This window comes from Trifolium pratense, linkage group LG7 (assembly GCF_020283565.1).
Source record: "Trifolium pratense cultivar HEN17-A07 linkage group LG7, ARS_RC_1.1, whole genome shotgun sequence".
Classification (NCBI taxonomy): Eukaryota; Viridiplantae; Streptophyta; class Magnoliopsida; order Fabales; family Fabaceae; genus Trifolium; species Trifolium pratense.
In genome coordinates, this window is record NC_060065.1 from 32,723,891 (window position 1) to 32,746,422 (window position 22,532).

At 34.0% G+C, this 22,532-nt stretch overlaps 4 protein-coding genes across 4 annotated transcripts; 2 read left to right on the plus strand and 2 right to left on the minus strand.

The window, feature by feature from the left end:
- The first annotated feature begins 1,769 nt into the window (after positions 1-1,769).
- LOC123900090 (putative protein FAR1-RELATED SEQUENCE 10) lies at positions 1,770-5,395 on the plus strand. Its single transcript, XM_045951406.1, has 4 exons — positions 1,770-1,857; positions 2,015-3,125; positions 3,211-3,654; positions 4,303-5,395. Exons 2-4 carry the CDS (start codon positions 2,100-2,102, stop codon positions 4,918-4,920), a joined length of 2,088 nt encoding a protein of 695 aa, XP_045807362.1. The 5' UTR covers positions 1,770-1,857; positions 2,015-2,099; the 3' UTR covers positions 4,921-5,395.
- Positions 5,396-7,220: 1,825 nt separating this feature from the next.
- Positions 7,221-8,026, minus strand: LOC123900091. Its single transcript, XM_045951407.1, has one exon. It carries the CDS (start codon positions 7,910-7,912, stop codon positions 7,277-7,279), a length of 636 nt encoding a protein of 211 aa, XP_045807363.1. The 5' UTR covers positions 7,913-8,026; the 3' UTR covers positions 7,221-7,276.
- Positions 8,027-11,034: 3,008 nt separating this feature from the next.
- LOC123900092 lies at positions 11,035-18,006 on the plus strand. The gene is made up of 6 exons (XM_045951408.1): positions 11,035-12,048; positions 15,012-15,100; positions 15,200-15,316; positions 15,662-16,468; positions 16,652-16,868; positions 17,160-18,006. Exons 1-6 carry the CDS (start codon positions 11,760-11,762, stop codon positions 17,738-17,740), a joined length of 2,100 nt encoding a protein of 699 aa, XP_045807364.1. The 5' UTR covers positions 11,035-11,759; the 3' UTR covers positions 17,741-18,006.
- Positions 18,007-21,064: 3,058 nt separating this feature from the next.
- LOC123896275 lies at positions 21,065-21,802 on the minus strand. The gene is made up of 2 exons (XM_045946686.1): positions 21,733-21,802; positions 21,065-21,432 (listed from the first exon to the last, which is right to left on the minus strand). Exons 1-2 carry the CDS (start codon positions 21,800-21,802, stop codon positions 21,065-21,067), a joined length of 438 nt encoding a protein of 145 aa, XP_045802642.1.
- Between the last annotated feature and the right edge of the window lie 730 nt (positions 21,803-22,532).

Genomic DNA, 22,532 nt, shown 5'->3' on the forward strand with positions numbered 1-22,532 from the left:
AAAAATGAAGTTCTAACTAGTAAAATACTCGACAAAAAGAAAATCCAATTTTCATTATTTTGGAAAATCAATATATCTTCGCGCGCTATTGCAAAGGCTAATGTGATTTTTTTTTTTTTTTGGCTAAACATAATATGTATTTTTATGAAGGCAATTTTTTCAAATATTAACAGCAAAATGAAAAAAAGAAGTTATACTATTTTTAAATGGAGATTTGATCACATATTTTTTTGAATGATGTAGTTGAGATAAGAGGTTAAATTAAGACATCTCAAATAGTAACAAAAATTAATTAGAGAGCTACAAAATGTAGCTTTTAATGCATGATCTCATTACTTTAGTTTTTATGTCAGTTTCTATTGGACTATCGAAATTTAAAATGAGAGGATATGATGTCTCCGTTCAAAGCAGTGGAAACCTTAAAACTATTAGAATATTTACAAATATAATCACATTTATCTCTCTAAAAATACCGGTGGAGTTCAAACCGGACCTTTCTAAATTCAAGATCTATTTTTAGACAAATTCTTGTTGAAGTGAGTTTTTATGTCACTTTCCAATGTGTAAAACGTTCTTTTTTCCATTTGAGAAAATAAATACTAAAGATAGCACTTACCTTATCAACTGACCCTACAATTGGGAATACCCTTTTTCTTGCATTTGTTCACTCTCTTATCTTTATTGTGAAACCAAATTAAATGAGAAAAGGGAGATGCATTCACAATATAAACTTTAGTGAGAATCACACATCTTAAAAATAAATAAATAAAATCACATTTTAAGTGTGAATAACTAAAAAATCTCAAATTCGAACTCGCAACCTAACACATCAAATGTTCTTTCAACTTTCAGCTGAATTATACTTATGAGACCAATCAAAACTAATTTTATATTTGCTTCTAATGAAAATTCAGAATTTTACAATTAATTATAAAATTTTGTCACAAAATGACATTATGTGACTATGATGAATTCAACGTGAATAATGCATCAATCAATGTTATAAACTCATACAAAATAAGTCATAGAAAGACAAAAACCACCCAATGAAGTGGCCCTACACATGTGATTTTCTAAAACACTTCTAATTTACTATCTTTTACAAAATTTGGATTTTGTATTTCTATCTACGGTAAAAGGTACATAATTAAAGAGAGCAATCTTAAAATCTTAAGTTGGTATTTTGAGAAATGGATTTTCGATTGTCACTATTTGACTAAAATTAAAGTATATTATTTATTTGATTAAAATTTAATCTAAGGACTGCAATACAGTGACTAAATGACTGTAGGATATTTTGACTGTATCAAATCTAGGTTCGATAACTTGTGCTTATTATTTTTACTTGGTTAATTCATGTGCTGCATTTTGTGCCTGCTTCCCTTTATTCCCATTGCCCGCATGCATTTCATATAATCTGTCCTCACACTGAAATGGTGATGAAACAATATACAGGACACGAGTTACATTAACACGTGCTCTAAAAACATACGTTAAGATAATATTTAATAAATGTCTAATTTGTTCTGTCACAATGGAAACACATCAAAAGTTTGATTTTTTAGAGTGAATATCATACGTTCAATGAATATTGTTCCTCCTTCTCAAAACAGAAGTCAAATGATAAAAGGGTAAAATTGGATAAAAAAAATTGTTTGTAGGGGTGAAAGTATAATTGTTGTGGTGGGAGGAAAAAATTTCTTGGATCGTGTATAAGCCCATTACGTAGCCTTCAATATAATATCAAATGGCCCAATAAATAAAAATTCAATTTTCATTCTTTTTTTACATTTTTACAGTGAAATTGCAAAATAGCACAACAAGAAGAACCAGAGAACCAGGGTTTTTATCTATCTGGTATGAAATTTACAAACTTTCATCAATTTTCAAGCTTTTGTTTCATGTTCCTAGCTTAGTTCAAAAAACCCATTTTTTCTAGACGTGAACAAAAATCATTTTTTGTTATTTATTTTTCACATTCTTTGAATTTTGATTCTGTTTAATTCATATTCAGGGTTCTGGTTTTGTTGTTGAAAATTATTAGCTTATGGGTCACTTTAAAGTTTGAAACTTTTGATTAATTTCAAGTGGAAAAATCAATGACTTCATTAGCTACGAAAAACCTATGGATTAGGAAGCAACAATGTCCTTGTGGAGATTGGAAATGTTACATTACATATGAGGGTGATTCTGAGGAGGGTTCGGTAGCACCGGAATCGGTGAAAGAAGAAAAAATATCATCTTGTAGAGCTATGATTATTACCCCTTATGTTGGAATGGTGTTTAAGAGTGATGATGAAGCTTTTGAACATTATGGTAATTTTGCTAGGAAAAATGGTTTTTCTATTAGGAAAGAAAGGTCTAGAATTAGTCCTCAGTTAGGCGTTTATAAGCGTGATTTTGTTTGTTACCGATCAGGGTTTGCACCGGTGAAGAGGAAAGCTAATGGTGAACATCAGAGAGATAGGAAATCGGTTAGGTGTGGATGTGATGCTAAAATGTATCTGTCTAAGGAGGTTGTTGATGGTGTTTCTCAATGGTTTGTTGTTCAGTTTAGTAATATACATAATCACGAACTTTTGGAAGATGATCAAGTTCGCCTTTTACCTGCGTATAGGAAAATACACGAGGCTGATCAAGAGCGTATACTGTTGCTTTCGAAAGCTGGATTTCCGATACATCGGATAGTGAAAATGCTTGAGGTTGAAAAGGGGATTCAAGGCGGACATTTGCCTTTCTTGGAAAGGGATGTGAGGAACTTTGTCCAAAACCGTAAGAAGATTGTTCAAGAGAATGAGGCATTGCTAAGTGAGAAAAGAGAAAATGATGTTTTGGAACTTCTTGAGGTGTGCAAAGCAATGAAAGAAGCTGATGTTGAGTTTGTTTATGATTTTACCGTCGATGAGAATGAGAAGGTTGAAAATATAGCTTGGTCATATGGTGATTCTGTTAATGCGAATGCCATGTTTGGTGATGTAATTTATTTTGACACTTCTCATCGATCGATCACTTATGGATTGCTTTTTGGAGTGTGGTTTGGTATTGATAATTGTGGCAGAACCATTTTTTTCGGTTGTGTTTTATTGCAGGATGAAACACCACAATCCTTCGCATGGGCGTTACAGGTTTACTACTATTGGCATAATCTGTATGATATTTTACTTGTGCTTTCATAAATATTCGTCTTACTATGATTATTTCTTAATACAGGCATTTCTCCGGTTCATGAGAGGAAGATGTCCACAAACAATTCTATCTGATCTTGATCCTGGTCTTAGAGACGCCGTTAGAAGCGAATTTCCAGGAACTAAACATGTCATTCTAGTGTGGAATATTATAAACAAGGTACCAAGTTGGTTTTCTCTTCCTCTTGGGTCTCGTTATGCCGAGTTTAAATCCGAGTTTAATGCCTTATTTAACATTGAGAATACAGAAGAATTTGAACTTCAGTGGAGCCAAATGATTTCTGTTTTTGGACTTGATTCAGATAAACATATTGATTTACTGTATTCTGTTCGAGCCTCCTGGGCACAACCCTATGTAAGAGGTTATTTTTTGGCTCGAATGGCGACAACAACTTATTCCAAGTCTATAGATGCATTTTTGAAAGGAATCTTCACTCAACATACATGTTTGCGTAGCTTTTTTGAACAGGTATGTTGGTAAAATGCAAGTTTTAACAATTCATATGCTTTTTCTAGCTTTGTTGTTTACTTGTGTCTCGTATGCACGGTTATCAGTATCTACACTCGAGTTGTATTTGTATTAGATACAAAACTGAACTCAATCCATACTAATCTGTAATGCGTATATATTTTGTATATGAATCTCGTCTGGAATCCATATTAATTATGATAAATCTCGATTCACCGTGATGAATCCCATTTCATTCTAGTCAACCACTACTTTAACGTAGTGTAGCCAACCACTCCTTTTGTCAACATTGTATAATCATTCACTTTTTTTTTGTCATTTGATTTGTTACATGAATCTTGAATTATTTCGAGGGCCATAACAAGCTTATAATATTTCCATGTCACTTGTTTTTACTTAAAGATGTCAGATTTTTATTGGTAATGTATATTACAATTCGTAATAAGATTAGATTCATGAGGGTCATATATAATATATTAGCTTATAATATTTCCACGTCACTTGTTTTCACTGGTTAATGTATATAACGATTCATATTAAGATTAGATTCACGATTTAGAAAATTAGGTCTTCCGATTCACGATTTGAATCTTGATTTGATAGCCATGCTCTTATGAATTTTCGCTCCTCTGGTGGATGATGTTTCAGGTTGGCATTTCTGCAAATTTCCAACGTCAGTCACATCAGGAGACTCAATTTACAAATCTTAGAACTTGCATACCAATTGAAGAGCATGCACGGAGCATTCTCACACCTTATGCTTTCAATGCTTTGCAACAAGAATTATCATTGGCAATGCAATACGCTACATCTGAAATGGCCAATGGATCATATATTATACGACACTTCAAAAGGTTGGATGGAGAATGGCTCGTGTTCTGGCTACCAGAAGATGAACAGATACACTGCTCTTGCAAGGAATTTGAATCGTCGGGAATATTATGCAGACATGCTCTTCATGTACTTGTTATAAAGAATTACTTTCAGCTTCCTGACAAATACTATTTAAGTAGATGGCGCCGGGAATGTTCTTTACTTGTTGAGGATGAGAATAACAACCAAAGTATTATTGGTGGGGAATGGTTTCAAGAATATCAATCTTTAGCTGAAACTTTGTTTTCAGAATCATCAATTACAAAGTATCGATCTGACTTTGTTCGCAAAGAACTGACAAAAGAACTTAATAGGATTCTTAATGAGGTTAGAAATCTGCCTGAGACTGATGAAGTCTGTAACATGAATGTGACGGTTTCGCCAAATAGCTAGTTTGAAGTTTTGGATTGTATATATCTGATGAAATGCAAATTGGAAACCACTAGCATCATGATAATATCATGACATGAAGTGACAAAGTAAAGAATGCATGCCATCTAAGAAGCACGGACACTCCCGGTGTTGGACACGCGTCGGTGTCGAACACCGACACTGACACTTAAGATTCAACTGGATTATGGCATTTTCTCAAACTATTATTGGTGTCGATGTATCGGTGTCTGTGTCGTGTCCGGTGTCAGTGTCTGTGCTTCATAGATGCACAGAAAGGAAATGACAAGAACAGTGTCAAAGTGAAATGAGGTAGAGAGAAAGTTTATAAAATTGTCCAAAGATTTTAATTTTACACATACTTTATACTCTTTACTTCACTGTCATGTATGTTACCTTCATATTTAGTTATAGCAATTACAAGGGAAGTTATTTGGTTCTATGAAAGATAAAGTGAAGATTGCTGTGAGTTTGCCAATTGAGCTGTGTTAATATCACTTTTTTTTCTTTCATTCCCCTTCATATTATCCCTTCAATTTTAGCAATATAAAATAGTAGCCTATAGATGGAAAATTCTGGACATGGCATTAACCAGAACTAGGGGCTATGAAACACAGACACTCCTCAGATTATACGTGTCCCACTGTCGGACACGCGTCATTGGTGTTCAACTTTGACACTTATTTTTACATTGAATTATAATTTTTTTCTCAAATTATTATCAGTGTCTGTTTCGTGTCTTTGTTTGGGTTCATGCTGATTTTTCACTTGAACTTTGCTTATTTAATATTTAATATATATTATATATGTAGGCCAGTTTCTCCATATTTCTGAAGCTGGTTGTATCTATGAGCTGAAATGGTGACCACAAAAATGAATATTTGGACGGCTAGTTATATTCTTGTCTTCTTATAATCAAATGTCATTTTTCCAATAAAGATAGTACTGTTATGTTAAAGACTTTGGTTGTACTCATCCATATTATTGTTGATGATTATATATGTGCACACTATATTTGCCGCCAAGTGCAGACAAGAGTGTCTTTGCCCTTCCAGATTACTCCTTTGAAGTATTGAGACTTAAGATAATTATTTGACATGATATGTTGAATCCAACACTTCGTATATCATTTAATATTAAGAGGGTCCTTCACTTTGGCTGACATGGACTTTTTCCATGATACTTGGTCACAACATATTTGGATATTAATGCAAAGGTTGATTAAAGAAATCTGTTGGTCTATGACCAACTTATACTTGAAAACAGCTTAAACTTTTGACAGCCACCAACATTGTCTGTCACTTTAAGTAGAAAAATTTAGAGTCTTCTCGTCCTTACGGTTGAAACAGTATAATGATCTAATCGGTGTTGATTCAATAAAATAAAAAAGAGAGAAACCAAATATAAATTAAGTTTTGAGGTACTGATATTTAAGTTTTGAGTTTCTATTTACTGAGAGCAGCACCGATCATTGTTAGATTTTCGAACCATTTTCAAGCATCCATCTATGCCTAGAGACCACCTAAGAGTGAATAAGAATTTCCTTCCATCCTCGAATTTGTGTCTAAGATGTATATAACCTATTAAGCACGGACACTTATCAAATTAAGCGTGTTCCGGTGATGGACTGACGCGACACCGGTACTTATGATTAAACTAAATTATGTCATTTTCTCAAATTATTATCAGTGTCGATGTGTCAGTGTCGATGTCATATCCGATGTTTGTGTCTTTGTCCATACTTCATAGCATATAATAACACTAATATTTGACATGATTTAAAACAATGAAAATGAAAGAAGATACTAGAGGGATATGGAATATTGCTCATCAAAATGCAAATTAACAAAAGGGAGTAAACCAATGTTTTAAGAACCGGACCGGAGGTCGAACCGTTGTGACAACTGGTTCAAGGGTCAACCGGTCGGATCGGTTCAACCGTTATTGAACCGTTTATATTGAACCGTTCATATAATTTTTTCACGTGTTTGAGTCTATGGTTGGAAAGGAAAGATTTTTGATTTTTTAACCTTTCAATTTCAATCCATCGTTTTTTTTAATTAAAAAAGCAGTTTTTTTTTTTTTTTTAAGTGAGAGAAAAACCGGCCGGTTTTCCGGTTCACCGGTTCACCGGTTCATACCGGTTCACACCGCTTTTTGACCGGTTCCACTGACTAGCGGTTCTTGCTAGTCGTCCGGACCGCTGAGGGCACCGGTTCGTGGTCGAACCGGTCGGACCGGCCGGTCCGGTTCGGTTTTTAAAACATTGGAGTAAACAATGAAATCAAGCATAAGGCTATGAAAAAAGACTAAAACTACTTAATTCCTTCTCTTATTTTGTTACATATATCATCATATACTAAACTGCAATAAGATGTGTTTGAGCTTCAATCCTCATTTCCTCTTTCATTTTCCTTATGAACTCTTCAAACTTTCTATTCAATTCTTCTGTATTTACTAATTCTTCATTTCTTGTCAATGTTGTTTCTGCTTCTACTTCTTCGTTGTCGTCGTCATCTTGAGCCAACACATTAACCTCCTTTTCTTTTTCTATACAAGTCTCATTTAATGTATATTCTTTATGTTCTTCATCTTCTAAGACTTTTTCTTCATAGTATTCATCCTCTTGTTCTTCATCCATAAGAGAAACTTCCTCCAAAGATTGGCAACTTGCAAAAGGGGCAACTATCATATCATCGGAAGCATGAAGTTGATCAAAGTGAGCTTCTGAAGAAGTTGTTGGAATGAAGAGTAAATTCTTAGCTAGAAATGCAAGGATTCCATTACAAATGAGAAACATGTATTTTCTTTCAAGGGTGTGAGTGAAAAAAGCAAAAAGACATGTACAAAAGTATGCATTGAAAGTTTGAGGGTATATGAAAAAGCTAGAAGAGTAGTAACAAAGGAAGAAAGAAAAAGCTGAAATTGAGAAAACAAACTTCAAGGTTTTTTTCATGAATTGCTTCTTGCTTAATCTCTTCTTAATTTGATCCATCTTTAAAAGGGTTGGTTTGAAATTGTGCTAATTAATTAATGGAGGGTTAAAACTAAGGATAATGAGAATATGTGAGAGGAATGAGAGAATGGTTTTGTAATAAATTGATGTGTTGTTCTTGAGTGAATATTGAACTATAAGATCTTTGATCTCCTCTATTTATAGTAAGTCATAAGTATCTCACTAGCCACAAATATTTCTACGCTCAATTTGGTCACACAAATAATTGAAAAAAGTAGAAAGATAAAATAATTAAATAGTATGTATTTTTAAAATAAATATATGATATGTATCTTTGTATGTGTATGACCTAAGCAAGTATTTTTTATTTGACTATGAGCTAGAATTTTCTTTTGGAAAATGTTAATCAATGCTTTTAGAGTAGTTAAGAAACTAAATACTATAATAAATTTATCTTGAAACATGTATAACCAATTTTTTAAAAGTATAAAAAATATATTATTTTTGATATATTTTTTTATTTTATTTCTTTAACTAGTATATGAGAGACATTAGTATAGTATGACTTTTTTGTTTCTTAACGAATTAAAGTATCTTTATATTTTTATTTAATACTCGCTTCGTAACACTTTAAAAACAAAAATATATTTTTTAAGTTCATTGTATATTTAATGTACCTAATCTATATTATGGACCAGAAACATTAAATATACAATAAATCTAAAAAATATATTTGTGTTTATAAAGTGTTACGAAGAGAGTACATATTTATAATTAAAAAGAAATTAAAAGTTTACATGAAGCTTCTAGTTGTCACTCTCTCTGCCACACATGCAACTTCTCTCACATTATGCCCTCAACATGTGGAGCACATATTGAAATTTGTGGGTTCAATATGTAGCGAATTAGCATAAGTATTCGAAGGAGATAAAAACACATCTTCTTTTTTAAGTCAAAGCTTTGTAATCAATATGTTAGCAACACATCTTAGCAAAAACTTTGGTTGAAGTATAAGGATGAAATTTTTATTTCAAATCACTTAAGTGATTTTCAATGACTTCTTAATTAAACGTCGAATGAGTATATATCAATATGTAAGCATTTGAATAGGGTATTTTGAAAATTTAATTTGAATCGTCCCTTATTCACGTTGGTATTATAGTTTGATTTGGGATACATGTGAAAGAATAGATGATAACTCCATACCTAATTGACCAAATATGTTGTTTCTCTCATAATGACCACATATTTTGAAGGTGTGATTGATGTTGGTGAGTAAACTTTTTAATGCTCTCTCACATCTTGTGGTATTATTTTCAAAATGCTACTAGTCATGTGAGTGTTTCGCCATGGATTGGATTTGGAGTGCATTATATAAGGTTTTTAATCTTCCACACACAAACATGTTAAAAGGTTATGCAATATTTTCTCGGATCTTAATATAAGCAAAAGTCAAAACGTATTTGGTTCAAATTTAGACTAAATACATTTTGACTTTTGCTTATATTTAATACCGGAGAAAGTATACCGTTGTTATTATGATCAACTATAAAATATGAAAACGAAATTGTTGAATTTTAAATATGAGTGTTTGTTAAGAGTACCACACGAATTTGCAAGGAAGAGTTAGGTCCGATACTAATTTCTAAAAGTGTTAAGTCTTACATTAATTATATAAATAAAAATTTCGTGGATAGAAATGTGGTGTTGCTTGACAATAACACTATACTACCTATAAATACACCAACCTTATCTCCCTCATTTCCTTATCTTATGGTGCCATGAATGTTGGGTGAAAGGGTTTCAATAGTAATTCTTGTGGTCCCATTAACATTGTTGTATGTCGTTACTTCATTGGTTTGCAAAAATGTTGTGCAAAGGTTAGGTAGTTTTTTTTATTATTTTTTGGATAAGCAAAAAGTTAATAATATAATTGTGACATTAAATAAAGTTTCAAATATATTTATATTTTACGAAATATATTTGAATTATCTTCTTTTCCTTTTTCAATAACATGATAAATAAATTATGCTAAATAAAATAAGAGCATGTTTGTTTTTTTATATATACTTAGTAACTTCTATAATCATATATACATAGGATTTGGTTCATTAGTGCATGTTTCTGAATAATTGGTCAATAAGCAAGTAGTAGATTAATGTGCATATTTGGGTAGCAAATGAGTGATCCCTCAAACTCAGTTTATGTCAAAAGAATGTGTATTGCTGCTTTTGGAAGAAATGTAGTATCCAAGAAAGAGTGATTGGGAAACAAACAAATATTAATGCTAAGTTCACGACAAAGAAGTAATTTGATCTCTTTAAGTGAATTCACCTAATTAGGTGTAAACTAATTTAAAATTAGGTACATTTTTGGAATAATGATGAGGTTGGCGTAATTATGGTGACACGAAAGCAACATCATCAAACTCCAAAAATTACGATGAAATTCACATTAAAACACATGAATGTGGCGAGTAATGGATATACAAATGACAAACACACTCAAGGCTAAATAAATTATATTATTATTTTTTTTGTAAAAAAATAATATTATTTTTGTATTATAAACATTAAGATAAATACAAACTTTTATGAATTTTCAAAGCTTAATTTTATGTTGGATAAAATTTGTGATGACAATTGGAAACACCTCAATCTAGTATTTTAAAGTAAAATCTGACTAATAATTATTCTTATAAGAAATTGAATTCGGATTCTTCCAAAAAGTTAGCCCTAAAAGAAACTTATTAATCACTTAAGTCTAATGTTGTCTTTGTTAGTAATATTTAAATTCAGATAGTGAGAAATGTTAGTGTAGAGGTAGGCAAAATTATTCTGATCATTAAAGTAATATTACTCCTAACCTAAGTAAATTTTATGCTATCAAGATTAGCCAAATTTATTTTCCATTAAAGTATGCATTAGGCATGTTTAATGTTTATGGATAACAACCAAAGTTTGGTTAAAATCCTTGAATTTGGGAACAACATACATCACTAAACGACGTCGTACAGAACCTTCCAAAAAGCAAAAATACAAGCAACAATTCAGTAGTACGGTACCCTACAAAGATACCATACTCATTACACTCACACATCAATGATAGAATCAAATGGTCAAAAAAGAATCATAAAACCAACACGTGTCAAAATTCCACATAACATTACCACACCAGAATATCCCTCTTAAGAAACACCAAAATTCCCTTAATACCCTTTTGAAGCTTCTTCCTCTTCCTCTTGATTCATTCACCACACGGCAAAAAGGAACAACTGAAGCCAAAACAAAAACATCGTTTTTTTGAGGTTTTTGTTCCATACTCATCGTTTTCACTCTTTTCAGTAACCCTTTTCGCTCTTAGAAAAGGGTTTCAACCATTTTCTCTCAACCCTCAAAAAAACCTTTCTTTGTTCTCTCTCTAACACTCTCTCTCTCTCATCCATTGCCTTGAACCCCACTTCACAAAACCTGGGTTTTCGTTTTAGTTTTAGTTTTTGATAACACAAACGTTATGACGTAGTACGATGAATGAACCTTTAATAATATTTGGTTTGTTTTTTCCGCTTGTTTTGATGAGGCCACATTGTTTGACTTCACTTGTAGGTTTTGTACCGTGACGTTTTTCTTAGTTTCTCTCTCTTTAATCTTGATCTAGACTGAGAAAATATTGAATTTTTTCATCTGGGTTGTTGTCGGTTTGGGTTTTTCTTCTATGGTTTAAGTTTTAGGAGAACGGTGTTTTGTAATAGGGTTTTTCCTTCACCAATTTGGGGTTGGTTTAGGAACAACCTATCATTTTTTTTTCCTTGCCTTTTGATGTTGTAGTAGCTTAGAGTGTTGTCTTTTTTGGTGGTGGATTTAAGTATTGAAGGATTGAACTTTGAATGATGGCTAGTGATGAGGTTGATCCTGTTTTTGTGTCATGGGAAGAGGAATTGATATGTCAAGAGCGTGGGAACCGAGTGATTCATTTTTACTTGAGAGATATGTCTGGGAATTTGGTGCTTGCTGTTGTTGGTACTGAGAGGAGTGTGAGGCACATGATGTATGTTGTTCCTCAACAGTTTTTGCAGGCTTATGGATCCACCACCATTACTTATAAATGGAGGGCAAGGAGGGAGGTTGTTGACTGGCTTAACCATTTGGTTTCGAGGAATCAATCGCAACGTGCTGGTAATTATGTTTGATTCTATTGCAATTTGATTCTCATTTGTTTTGATGATTTGTTTATTGTTTGTGGATGGAAGTGTATGTGGTGATTTATATTACAATATGAATGGTTGTTTGCTCTTGTCAGATGCTACATCGTACTGCTTCGTATGAGTTTTACCCTTGAAAGATTGTTGTCGAGTCTTTGATGTATGAACTGTATATGTCTTTGTTGGCTACAAAAGAATTTTCCATGAGGGTTCATGATCACTTTTATCGATGATCCATGCAAAGGTTTTCATTTTGATTGCGGTTACGGTTACGTAATGACTATTGATATTGTGCCACATTTGTTCATGATGCAATTGTGAAGACCTCGAAAGCCTTTACGTTGTTGTGGTTACAATTGTGGTCACGGAAGATTCAACGAGGTTTAACGTTGGTTGTTCGTTGTCTTCTATCTAACACATCATTAAGATTTGGCTTTGGTTGTTGATTCATGGCTGCTTACTTCAAAGTTGTATTCTGTACATTTTATTTGTGGAATGGTGTCTTTCAATTTTGACATTAATTACTCACAATGAGGGATAGAATGATTCGGAAATGTGAGTCTTTTGATTATTTGTTGACTTAATTGGTTTATTTTTTGAAATAGTATAGCTACCATACTAAATGTTTTATTTATATTCCTTGAGCACAATCATATGAAATATATACGGTATATTTTTAAGTTTGAATATTTGGTATTATGGACGATTAGTAATCACCATGTTTGTATCTGTAGTCGTTGCATTCATGGTAAGTGGAATAAATGCGAGAGTTTCCGTGGTTAGTTTTTTATTCTAGTTTATGGTATGTCGTTTTGTTAATGTAATTTACAAAACCACGGGTTATTTTACAATCAAATATTAATTATTTTTTCCATTCTTGGGAAGTTGATTTATGTGTGGTATTCATCCTAACTGAATACATCATGACATTATACTAAGCTATACCTGTGGTTGGAAATGGCATAGTTTAGAGATGTAAGTAGGCCTTGTGACTAAATTTTTTTTAGGCATATCAATAGGAAAATCAAGTTATATCATATCTTTACCAGCTGCCACTGAGGCAAAGCAAGTAGAAAACGCATAAGCTTTTTGAAAGAATTTAGATTAAGAATGAGGAAGATTGAGGTGATAATAAGAGAAGGGTTTTAACACATCTCAAGAAAAGGTAACACGTCAGTGGGTTTCAGAAGCACCGGCTTGTGTAATTTTGCAAATGTAATTTGTTTTTAGAATGACTTTAAAGTAACATGTCAGTGGGTTTTAACACATCTCAATAAAAGGTATTACGTCACGTTACACGCACGTGACGTTTCATTGACTTGCTGCCAAAATTTAAAGACCGGACAATTATTCTTTGCGCTGGGTTTCGTAAAATATAACTTAACCTAGAATAAATAGTTTGTATGGCGTGGATTCAGTCAGTGTATTCAGATCACTGAGAGCTAAGCGAACTAAGGTGTGTTAAAACCTTAGTTCTCTTATGCTAGGGTTTAGTTCAAGAATAATTGTCCCGTCTTAAATTTTAGCAGCATGTCAATGAAATATCACATGCGTGTAACGTGACGTAATACCCTTTCTTGAGATTTGTTAAAACCCACTGACGTGTTACTTTAAAGCCATTCTGAAGACACATTACATTTCCGAAATTACACAAGCCTGTGCTTCTTCGATACTGCCGAGGCTGTCGCTGTGATAAAGGATATAGAGTGGTGGGGGAGAGGTGTTTTAATCCCAGATGTTCGAGCATAAGGACATGGGTACTCTTCATTTTGTTGTTTAATTTCCTAATATTTCCATCGGTGTTTGACTTTGTGATTTCTGTGATCTGTTGTTTTGTTGTAGATCCGTGTGTTCTGAATTTATATCTGTTGATCTGTAGATTTTATTTCATTCCATTTTTTATTTACCATTAATGCACTAAACATGGTGGGATCATCCTCTGCTGATCGAACCGATTAGCTTTTGGAGATCAAAACCTAATAATTTTCCTTAATTTATTTTCTCCCGAGTCTCTAGTTTTAATGCATCAATACGTTTACTGAATTGGGATTGTGGTATCAGTATCTCACGATTCGTGAGATATCACGATACAGCGAGTCGTATCTCGATTCGAAACAGAACTGAACCCAATCGATATAAATCTCTACTGTGTATCTATTTTGGATATGAATCTCGTTTTGAATCCTATTTCATTATGATGATATGATGAATTCTGATTATTTCTAGTGAATCACTACCTAAACTTATTGTATTTAGCCTCTTTTAATGGTCAATTTTGTATAGCCAACCACTTTTCTTTTGTCATTTGATTTATTACTTAAACCTTGAATTATTTTGAGTTTTATATATGATATATCAATTGATTATTTTGTTATCTCACTTGTTTTTACTTAAAAGTGGGATTTTATTAGTGATGTCTGAACCTTTGCAAAAGTTATTTGTTGTCTGGAGATATGTGTCCATGAAGGCATTTAAGGTATCAAGTTGAATGAAATGTCTTACCTGCTTCCTGATAATTCATGCTGGTTTTCTGCAGCTATTGCATTTCATTTTTGTACAGAAACTCAGTCTTAGGTTCAACATGAATGAGAACTGTTTATTGATAAAGCTTGTCGTTTAATCCTTTTCTACTTGACATGCCACTAAAAAATCACCATTTAAGCGTTCTCTAAACTTTAATGTTGTTGTGAGAAGGGATTAAAGATTAAATGGAGTTATTCTAGGAGCCATTTAGTTAGTCCAAATAAAATGTTTGAGGCACTTTTAATGCAAATCTAACTCGCTGGTTTTTCTAGATGAATCACCTGATATTTATGTTTATTATTGTCTTTTGTGGTGTCTTTCATTTGCTACAACATGGTCTATCAATCCTCTTTGAACTGCTTTTATGCATGTTATGGAAAGAAATTTTCTGAGTAACCTCAATTTTTCTGACAGGTGAACTACTGGATGATTCAGGAAAAGCTGTAGGATACATGTACACAGATGGAATCAGTGCTAATAATAAAAAAATACCGGATAAACTGGTATAGAAACGACAACTATAAAATCCATCTCTCATTAGTTACCTTTGTATCGTTATAAGACATGATTAATTCACTTTGCCTTTGTTTTCTGCACCGCAGATTTCTAGGAATCTGAAATTTCAAAGTTCGGATATTGACTGGTCAGGCACTGCTTGGCTTTGTGCTAAACAGCTGAAGCACTACTCAGGGTTTGACAGGAAAGGGACCACAATATATGTAAGAAAACTATTTGTTTTGTTGTTAAATCTCGGTTATTTCCTTGCATTCTTTGGTCCTATTAGGATAAACAGCCTAATTAAGCGCTTATCATGTAAGTGCTTATATGTAAGCTATTTTTATAATGAAAGATAAAGTCTAAATGGTTTTGTATATGATATTTTCATAAGCTATCCTAGAGAGCTTATGGATATGTCATAAGCTATTTTCATAAGCTCTGCCAAACAGTCTCACAAGTGTTAGTGGCAGTAGATAACCTCAAATAAGTCAATCCCAATAGGCCTTTGGTATCATTGGGATGCCGTGCTAATTTTATGATTCTGAAATATTTTTTGTAATTTATAGGTTCATTCATTTGTATATATTATGGCTGAAGAGGTAAATCCCTATCTTGGTTACTTGGAAGATATGTATGAAGACAAAAAGAAACAAAAAAAGGTGAAGGTGCGGTGGTTTCACCATGGTCAGGAAGTTAAACGTGTGATTCCTGGGCTTGATCTTCGAGAGGGTGAGGTTTTCATCACTTCTAATGTTCAGGTGATCAGTGCCGAGTGTGTCAATGGTCCTGCAACAGTTCTGACTCCTAAGCACTATGAGAAATACAAAGCTGATTTGCTGCATACCTCTTCATCTGAAATCCATATGTGCTTTAGGCAGCTTAAAAATAATAAGCTTAAACCGTTTGCGCTTACTAAATTGCGCGGGTATAATAACCAGCTTATACTCTCTGATTTGGATAGCCCTACGCTTTCCAAAAGAAAGGGGAACTGTCTGAAATTTGAAGATGGTGAGAACTTCACCCAAGATGATTTTTTGAGGCCCAGCAGTAAGAGGAATAGAAGTTCTGTGGAGTATTCAATAGCTGAAAAGGGTTTTTCTGGTCAGCAAAACTCTTCTATAAATGAGATGTCAAAAGATGAACCGAAATACCCGAGTCTGAAACTAAAACTGTCGAGAAAAACAATGGGTGTTAAGGTTATTGAACCTAAGCCTGAACTGCCTTTTAAGGTCAATGATAAGGTTGAGTTTCTCTGTCAAGATAGTGGCATTAGAGGATGCTGGTTTAGATGTACAATCTTGTATGCATCTCAGAAGCGGCTGAAGGTCCGATATGATGACCTGATGGACGCAGATGACGTGGACAAACTAGAGGTATGCAGTGCTATATAGTCTCTTCTATCTATCTATTGGCTCAGTGATTGTTTGTATAAGTGTATAAATAATGATTATGGTGATTTTTGGGCTTATAAGTCCAATCATCTCACTAATTAAGCCCTAGTGAAGCTAGTGAAAGAATACGGTTCTTAACCCTGAATCTGATATTAATTTGTGTAGGAATGGATCCCTGCATCCAGAGTGGCAAAGCCTTGCAAACTCGGTATGCGATCTTCCGGCCGTTTAACAGTACGACCACGCCCTCCTGAATTTGTTAAAGGTCATCCTTTCGAGGTTGGAGCAGCAGTGGATGCCTGGTGTGGTGATGGATGGTGGGAAAGTGTTATAACTGCTGTCGATACTTCTGGAGTTGGAACCTGTCAGGTTTATTCACCTGGTATGATTTAAATTACTCATGGTTTGTTTACTTGTAGTGTTTCCTGTTTCCATTTCCACAATAAAATAAACATTAGAGAAGATATTATCAAAGTTTTTGAAATTACATTTTAAAAATAGATAGAGTATCTTGTTCAAAAAACATAGATAGAGTATTTTTGAAAAATTGCAAGACATATTTTCAATGTTTCTAGAAATGCATTATCTGTTGTAAGTTTCAAATGTAGTTCCAGCAACACCGATAATGTTTTTCTTTGGGTGAGACATCTCATGGTAATGTGATTCTCTTTAGGTGAAGAGAAGTATATAGTGGTTGAAACGGACGACATTCGGATTTCCCGAGATTGGATCGATAACAGGTGGGTTGAGATATTAGGAAAGCCTGATATTTGCAGCTTTTTGAATTCAAATGTCGGTTCATGTGCCAAGTTGTCAGATAATTCTGCAGTGGTCAATGAACCTGTCATTGGAAGTTCTGCAACATTAGAAAGTGAACCGCTGCCAATTGCCAAAGATGAAGCTGCTCCAAAGGCTGAGCAAGAATCATCTGGTCTGGAAACACTTAATGGCGGTATGAAAAGAATGACTTTATGGAAACCACCGCTCCATGCAATTCACGAAGACGAGGATATCAAGTCCGATGGTGGCGGCAGTGATGGTGGTGATACCGACAATGCTGATGATGAAATCAAGCCCAAAGATCGTAACTCTGGTAGTAGCAGTGATGGTGATGATGACGATGGCACTGACAATGACGGTGATGATGCTGACAACACCGGAGAGGAAGACAGCGAGGAGAATTTGGTGATGGAGGAAAGATTTGGTTGTTCTGAACCAAAACTCGATGCAGCTGAAGCAATACAGGTTACATGAATATATTATCGACTTATGGTAGAGGTAAATGGGAGATTTCTCCTTCTCCTACTGACTATATACTTGAAGGTGGACTCACCTTAATGTAAATACTAATGAAATGAAACTTCAGGCTAGTAGTAAGATATATATGGCAGAGGATAATGGTGGCGAAAGGTTATTATTTAGATAATTTTAGTGTATAGCTTATGTTTTGGGTTGAGGTCTTTCATTAGATCAACAATCTATAAGGCTTATACAGGTTAGTTTATTACATATTTAGTTCATGTGGATTGTTAGATGCACAATTGCACATATATCCGCTGAAACTTTAGACTGCGTATCAATGAGTTTAGTCCCCAAGGGTAAAGTTTGTAATTTGAGATTTTAATTAGTTTTTACTTTTGACTATGAAGACTATATAAAATTTTATCTTGAAAAGTTTGCACCTATTCATATGGCTGGCTTTATGTACTATATATGCGTCGATTATTTTTGTATTTTAAATTACCAGGGAATGATAGATGATCGACAATGTGGTTCGATCATTGTTGCATGAGATTATTAATGTCGTATTTGAAACTGCGGCATCTTGGTCAACATGCGGTGGGGTTGATGCCTTGATGGTATGAGTTGGCTGTATGTAACCATATATGCATCGATTATTTTTGTATTTCAAATTACCAGGGAACGATGGATGATCGACAATGTGGTTCAATCATTGTTGCATGAGATTATTAGTGTTGTATTTGAAATTGCGGCATCTCGGTCAACACGCGGTGCGGTTGAAGGTATGAGTTGGAGCTTCATCAATATAAAAGAGTGCTTTATATTTTCCATCCCCCACAAGCATGACCATTGTAATTTTTAAAATTCTAGAACATGAAGCGTGTTTTTGAGTGCTCAAATTTTAAAGCTCGAGGGGGTATTTTTCACCAATCTATTGTTTTTATGAATTCACCAAAAAAAATTCTTATCAAATTTTTTTTGCCACCAACTATAGCATATTCTTAGCTGACAAAGCATTTTCTTTATTCAAAAGCAATTGAAGTGAACCAATTTAAGGTTTTCGTGGATAATATAACAACTGACATCATATGGAGTTACTTTGGAGACAAGCCACACCTAATACAACCAACTACAACGTGTGATAAGATCATCATTAATTCATTAAGCATGTGAAGGAAACTTGCCCAAAAGGAAAAACACAATTGACAAAAAAACAAAATTGAAAACTTCGTACTTATAATTTCGTAATCCAAAATATCACGAGCCTTGAAAATCGGATTGAACTGTTTTTGAACGCATATTTCATGCGGTAAAATTTCAGATTGTTTCACACAAATTTTAATTTAGGACCGTTCGATCTAAAATGTGTTGCTAGAATCATTCTAAGTGGTTTTTTAACCTTATCAATATCATCCGTCTTATTAATATTTAATGGCTCTGATTAAAAATTGTGTGAAAACTTTGTGTTTTTCTACCACAACAAAATGCAATCCATGTTTTTTTATGGGTTGGAAGGATAACTTTTGTTTCAAGACTCTTAACTGAACTTGGCTTCTATAATGATGAAACATAGGGTGAAAGTTTTGCACCAATTTCAAAGGTTTCTATTGTGTTGGGGGCTTCATTTTGGATCAGTTTAATTTTCCATATCATGTCATACACACCATATTTACTAATATATTAGCACAAGCATTAGCTTCGCGATAAGTATAATATTCTGCACGAATCTCAGTTACTAGTTTAAATGAAGACATTTTAAAAAATAAACCTGAATGTTTTCAGAAAATAAACTAGATCTGTTTTCTAAACAACAAATGTAAGGTTAAGCATGCTTCCTGATCAATGGTGTGGCCCTCCTATTGCTGACCAATTACAGATTCCTGAGTTTTTGCATGCTTCCTTGTCAGCTAATGTTAAGCATTTTATCTTGAATGGTCATAGGAATGCCCAGCCTTTCTTCAAGATCTCTTCTCCTATGGAGATTAATGCATAACAGACTACCTACCGATGAGAATCTTTGCTCTAGAGGTTGTCAATTGCAATCTAGATGTGACCTTTGTCTTTGCAGCATTAATTGAATCTTCTTCACATTTGTTCTTTGGCTGCTCTTTTGCTACAAACATTTGGAATTGGCTGAGAAGCACTCTGAATATCCATGCCCATATTAATGAACCTGCTGACCTTTGGAATCTGTGGGAGAGGATGGAATCAACAATGTAAATTGACTGTAACTGCAGCTGTTATTAACTCTATCAATGCTATCTGGTACACAGACGGCGCAGCTCTTGGTTGTCCTGGTCAAGCCTGTTGTGCTGGACTTTTTAGAGATCATAATGCTTTGATGATTGGTTAATTGCTTCACTATGAACTTAGGCATTTCCACGGCCTTCCACGCTGAGCTAATAGGTATAATGCATGCTATTGAGCTGGCACACGAGAGAAATTGGCTCAACTTGTTGATTGAATCGGACTCAAAGCTGGTAATTCTAGCCTTCAGTTCTCCATCCACGGTTCCGTGGCACCTTCGTAATAGATATCTGAATTGTTTGCTTTTATCTAGAAAAATGAACTTTTTGTTATTGCATATATATAGGGAAGGCAATAGCTTAGCAGACAAGTTAGCTTCTCTAGAGTTATCCTTGCATGGTTTTAAATGGTTTGATGTATTACCTATAGCTTGCTTAGAGGAGTATAATCTTAATATATAGGTTTGGGCTCCATGCCTTTAGATTTATGTTTTCTTGAAGGGTTTGATTGTGCCCCTTCTTTTTGTATCTATTCTTTATCTATATATTGGTGAAGCCCTTGGCTCACCTTGCTTCAAAAAAATATTATCTTTCATATATATCTTTATGATGTTTAGGCCTGAAAAAAAAAATGTAAGTTATTTCATATATATTTTTAGGGTAATGTTAACTTGTGCCCTAAGGGCACATGTTAAGCTACCTAAAAATAGAAATATAGCATTTAATGATACAAAGAATTTAATGTTTAGATAATTGAATACACCACAAGTACAATAAATTTTTTCCATATTTATCTTCTTAACATGTGCCCTTAAGGGCACAAGTTAACATTCTCCATATTTTTATTGGTGAGATCAATTTAGAAATTTTTTTAAGAGATGTTCGGTTGAAAGGACTGAGTGTTTATCAAAGTACTATTATTAAAAAAATGATAAATGAGTGATATATATATATATATATACACACACACACACGTGAGATTCAGTTAAATACACAAAACTAAAGAGCTCTATTGTGGATTTTTTAAAAATTATATCAAATTCCTGTTGTTTTTATTTTTTACACAAACAAACTCAACTTATTTCATTAATCAATTGGTTCTCAATACATTAGTCAAAAAATGGTTCTCAATACAAGGAGGAATCACATAGAACAAACAACGCCTAGTCCAAGAATTGGCCGCCTTAGCTAACAAGTGAGCAACCGAATTCGCTTGGCGCTTAACAAACTTTAGCTCAAATTTGGGATTTAAAACTAACAAATTCTTAATGTTATCAATAAGCAAATTAAATTCAGAACTTCCACTATGTTTAGCATGCACTGCCTTTACTACTATGAGTGAATCACTTTCAAAACTGATGCGTTCCATATGTAAGTGTATAGCAGCTTTCATTGCCTCCAACATGGCCATTGCTTCAGCTTCTATTATGGAGTGAGAACCTATATCCCAAGCTGTTCCTGCACAAACAAACTGACCTGTGTTGTCTCACACACCAGCCACGATTCGTTGTTCGTCCTCGATCATGAAACCCGGCATCGACATTGCATTTTAGCCATCCAACCACCGGTGGCTGCCACACTTCATGCTGCTGAATCTGTTCATAACGCGCAGTGTGTTGATTAAATCTCTGTGCAAAAAACCATTCATTCCACCCTTGCCTGCATACTCAACTGCTGTGCACCTAGTTTCTCATTATTCCAGATCCAACTGTTTCTATTATTCCATAAGTAAGTTCCATATCATGACAGCAATTTTACCTGCCACTTCCCTCTCCTCATTGGTGCATATATCATGCATCAGAGCTTTTGCTTCGCTGAATCTTTCCATTCTTCGCTCGATGACTTTGCTCAAGCCTGCTGCTACCCAACATCGTTTACTTGCTGCACAATCGAAGAAGACATGCCAAATGCCAATCATTCTCCGCTTCTTCCTCACATAGCTGACAGGTTACCGGGCACTGTACATAGTGTTGTCGAAGTCGTACTTTAGTAGGAAGTCACTCCCTACAGATCCTCCACAGCAAATGCTTCACTTTCGGTGGCGCACGAATGTTCCACAGATTTCGCCAGTCCCCTTCAGCATTACGACCTCTCCTATGTTCCTTCTCTTTCATCAACAATCTATAACCTGTCCTCACAGTATAATTCCCATTTTGTTCCTCCTTTCACACCAAGCAATCCTCTTTCACTACCTCAAGTAAAGGTACAACAAGGATTTATTGCCATTGTGGTGATTTTTAAAAATTCGTGGAAATAAACTTGTGGGCAGTCCACTACAGTCTACATGGACCAAAGGATGGTCCCCAAGCTTTTCCAAAAAAATAATAAAATACTAATCTCCATGCTAAATTTATCTAGAATATTTAGTTGAGCATTAAGCATTAGTACTGAATTCATTAAAATTACATTAGAAATTTAGTACGATTGACCAAACATATAAGTCTCATATATACAAACTGGAAATAGGTACTACATTGATGAGTACACAACTTAGATTCATAACTTAGTTTCTAAATAACATCAGTTCAAGTTCAACACATGATAAGGAATTAACTAGA

What these genes read in the sequence shown, in the direction of transcription:
- LOC123900091 (XM_045951407.1), bottom strand. Translation starts at nt 7,912, where the DNA reads ATGGATCAAATTAAGAAGAGATTAAGCAAGAAGCAATTCATGAAAAAA.
- LOC123896275 (XM_045946686.1), bottom strand. Translation starts at nt 21,802, where the DNA reads ATGGAAAGATTCAGCGAAGCAAAAGCTCTGATGCATGATATATGCACC. An exon ending in TGAGGAGAGGGAAGTGGCAG is followed by an intron (nt 21,433 to 21,732) that starts GTAAAATTGCTG and finishes TTGTTTGTGCAG; the next exon opens with GAACAGCTTGGGATATAGGT.
- LOC123900092 (XM_045951408.1), top strand. Translation starts at nt 11,760, where the DNA reads ATGATGGCTAGTGATGAGGTTGATCCTGTTTTTGTGTCATGGGAAGAG. An exon ending in GAATCAATCGCAACGTGCTG is followed by an intron (nt 12,049 to 15,011) that starts GTAATTATGTTT and finishes TTTTTCTGACAG; the next exon opens with GTGAACTACTGGATGATTCA. An exon ending in ATGACGTGGACAAACTAGAG is followed by an intron (nt 16,469 to 16,651) that starts GTATGCAGTGCT and finishes TAATTTGTGTAG; the next exon opens with GAATGGATCCCTGCATCCAG.
- LOC123900090 (XM_045951406.1), top strand. Translation starts at nt 2,100, where the DNA reads ATGACTTCATTAGCTACGAAAAACCTATGGATTAGGAAGCAACAATGT. An exon ending in CCTTCGCATGGGCGTTACAG is followed by an intron (nt 3,126 to 3,210) that starts GTTTACTACTAT and finishes TTCTTAATACAG; the next exon opens with GCATTTCTCCGGTTCATGAG. An exon ending in TGCGTAGCTTTTTTGAACAG is followed by an intron (nt 3,655 to 4,302) that starts GTATGTTGGTAA and finishes ATGATGTTTCAG; the next exon opens with GTTGGCATTTCTGCAAATTT.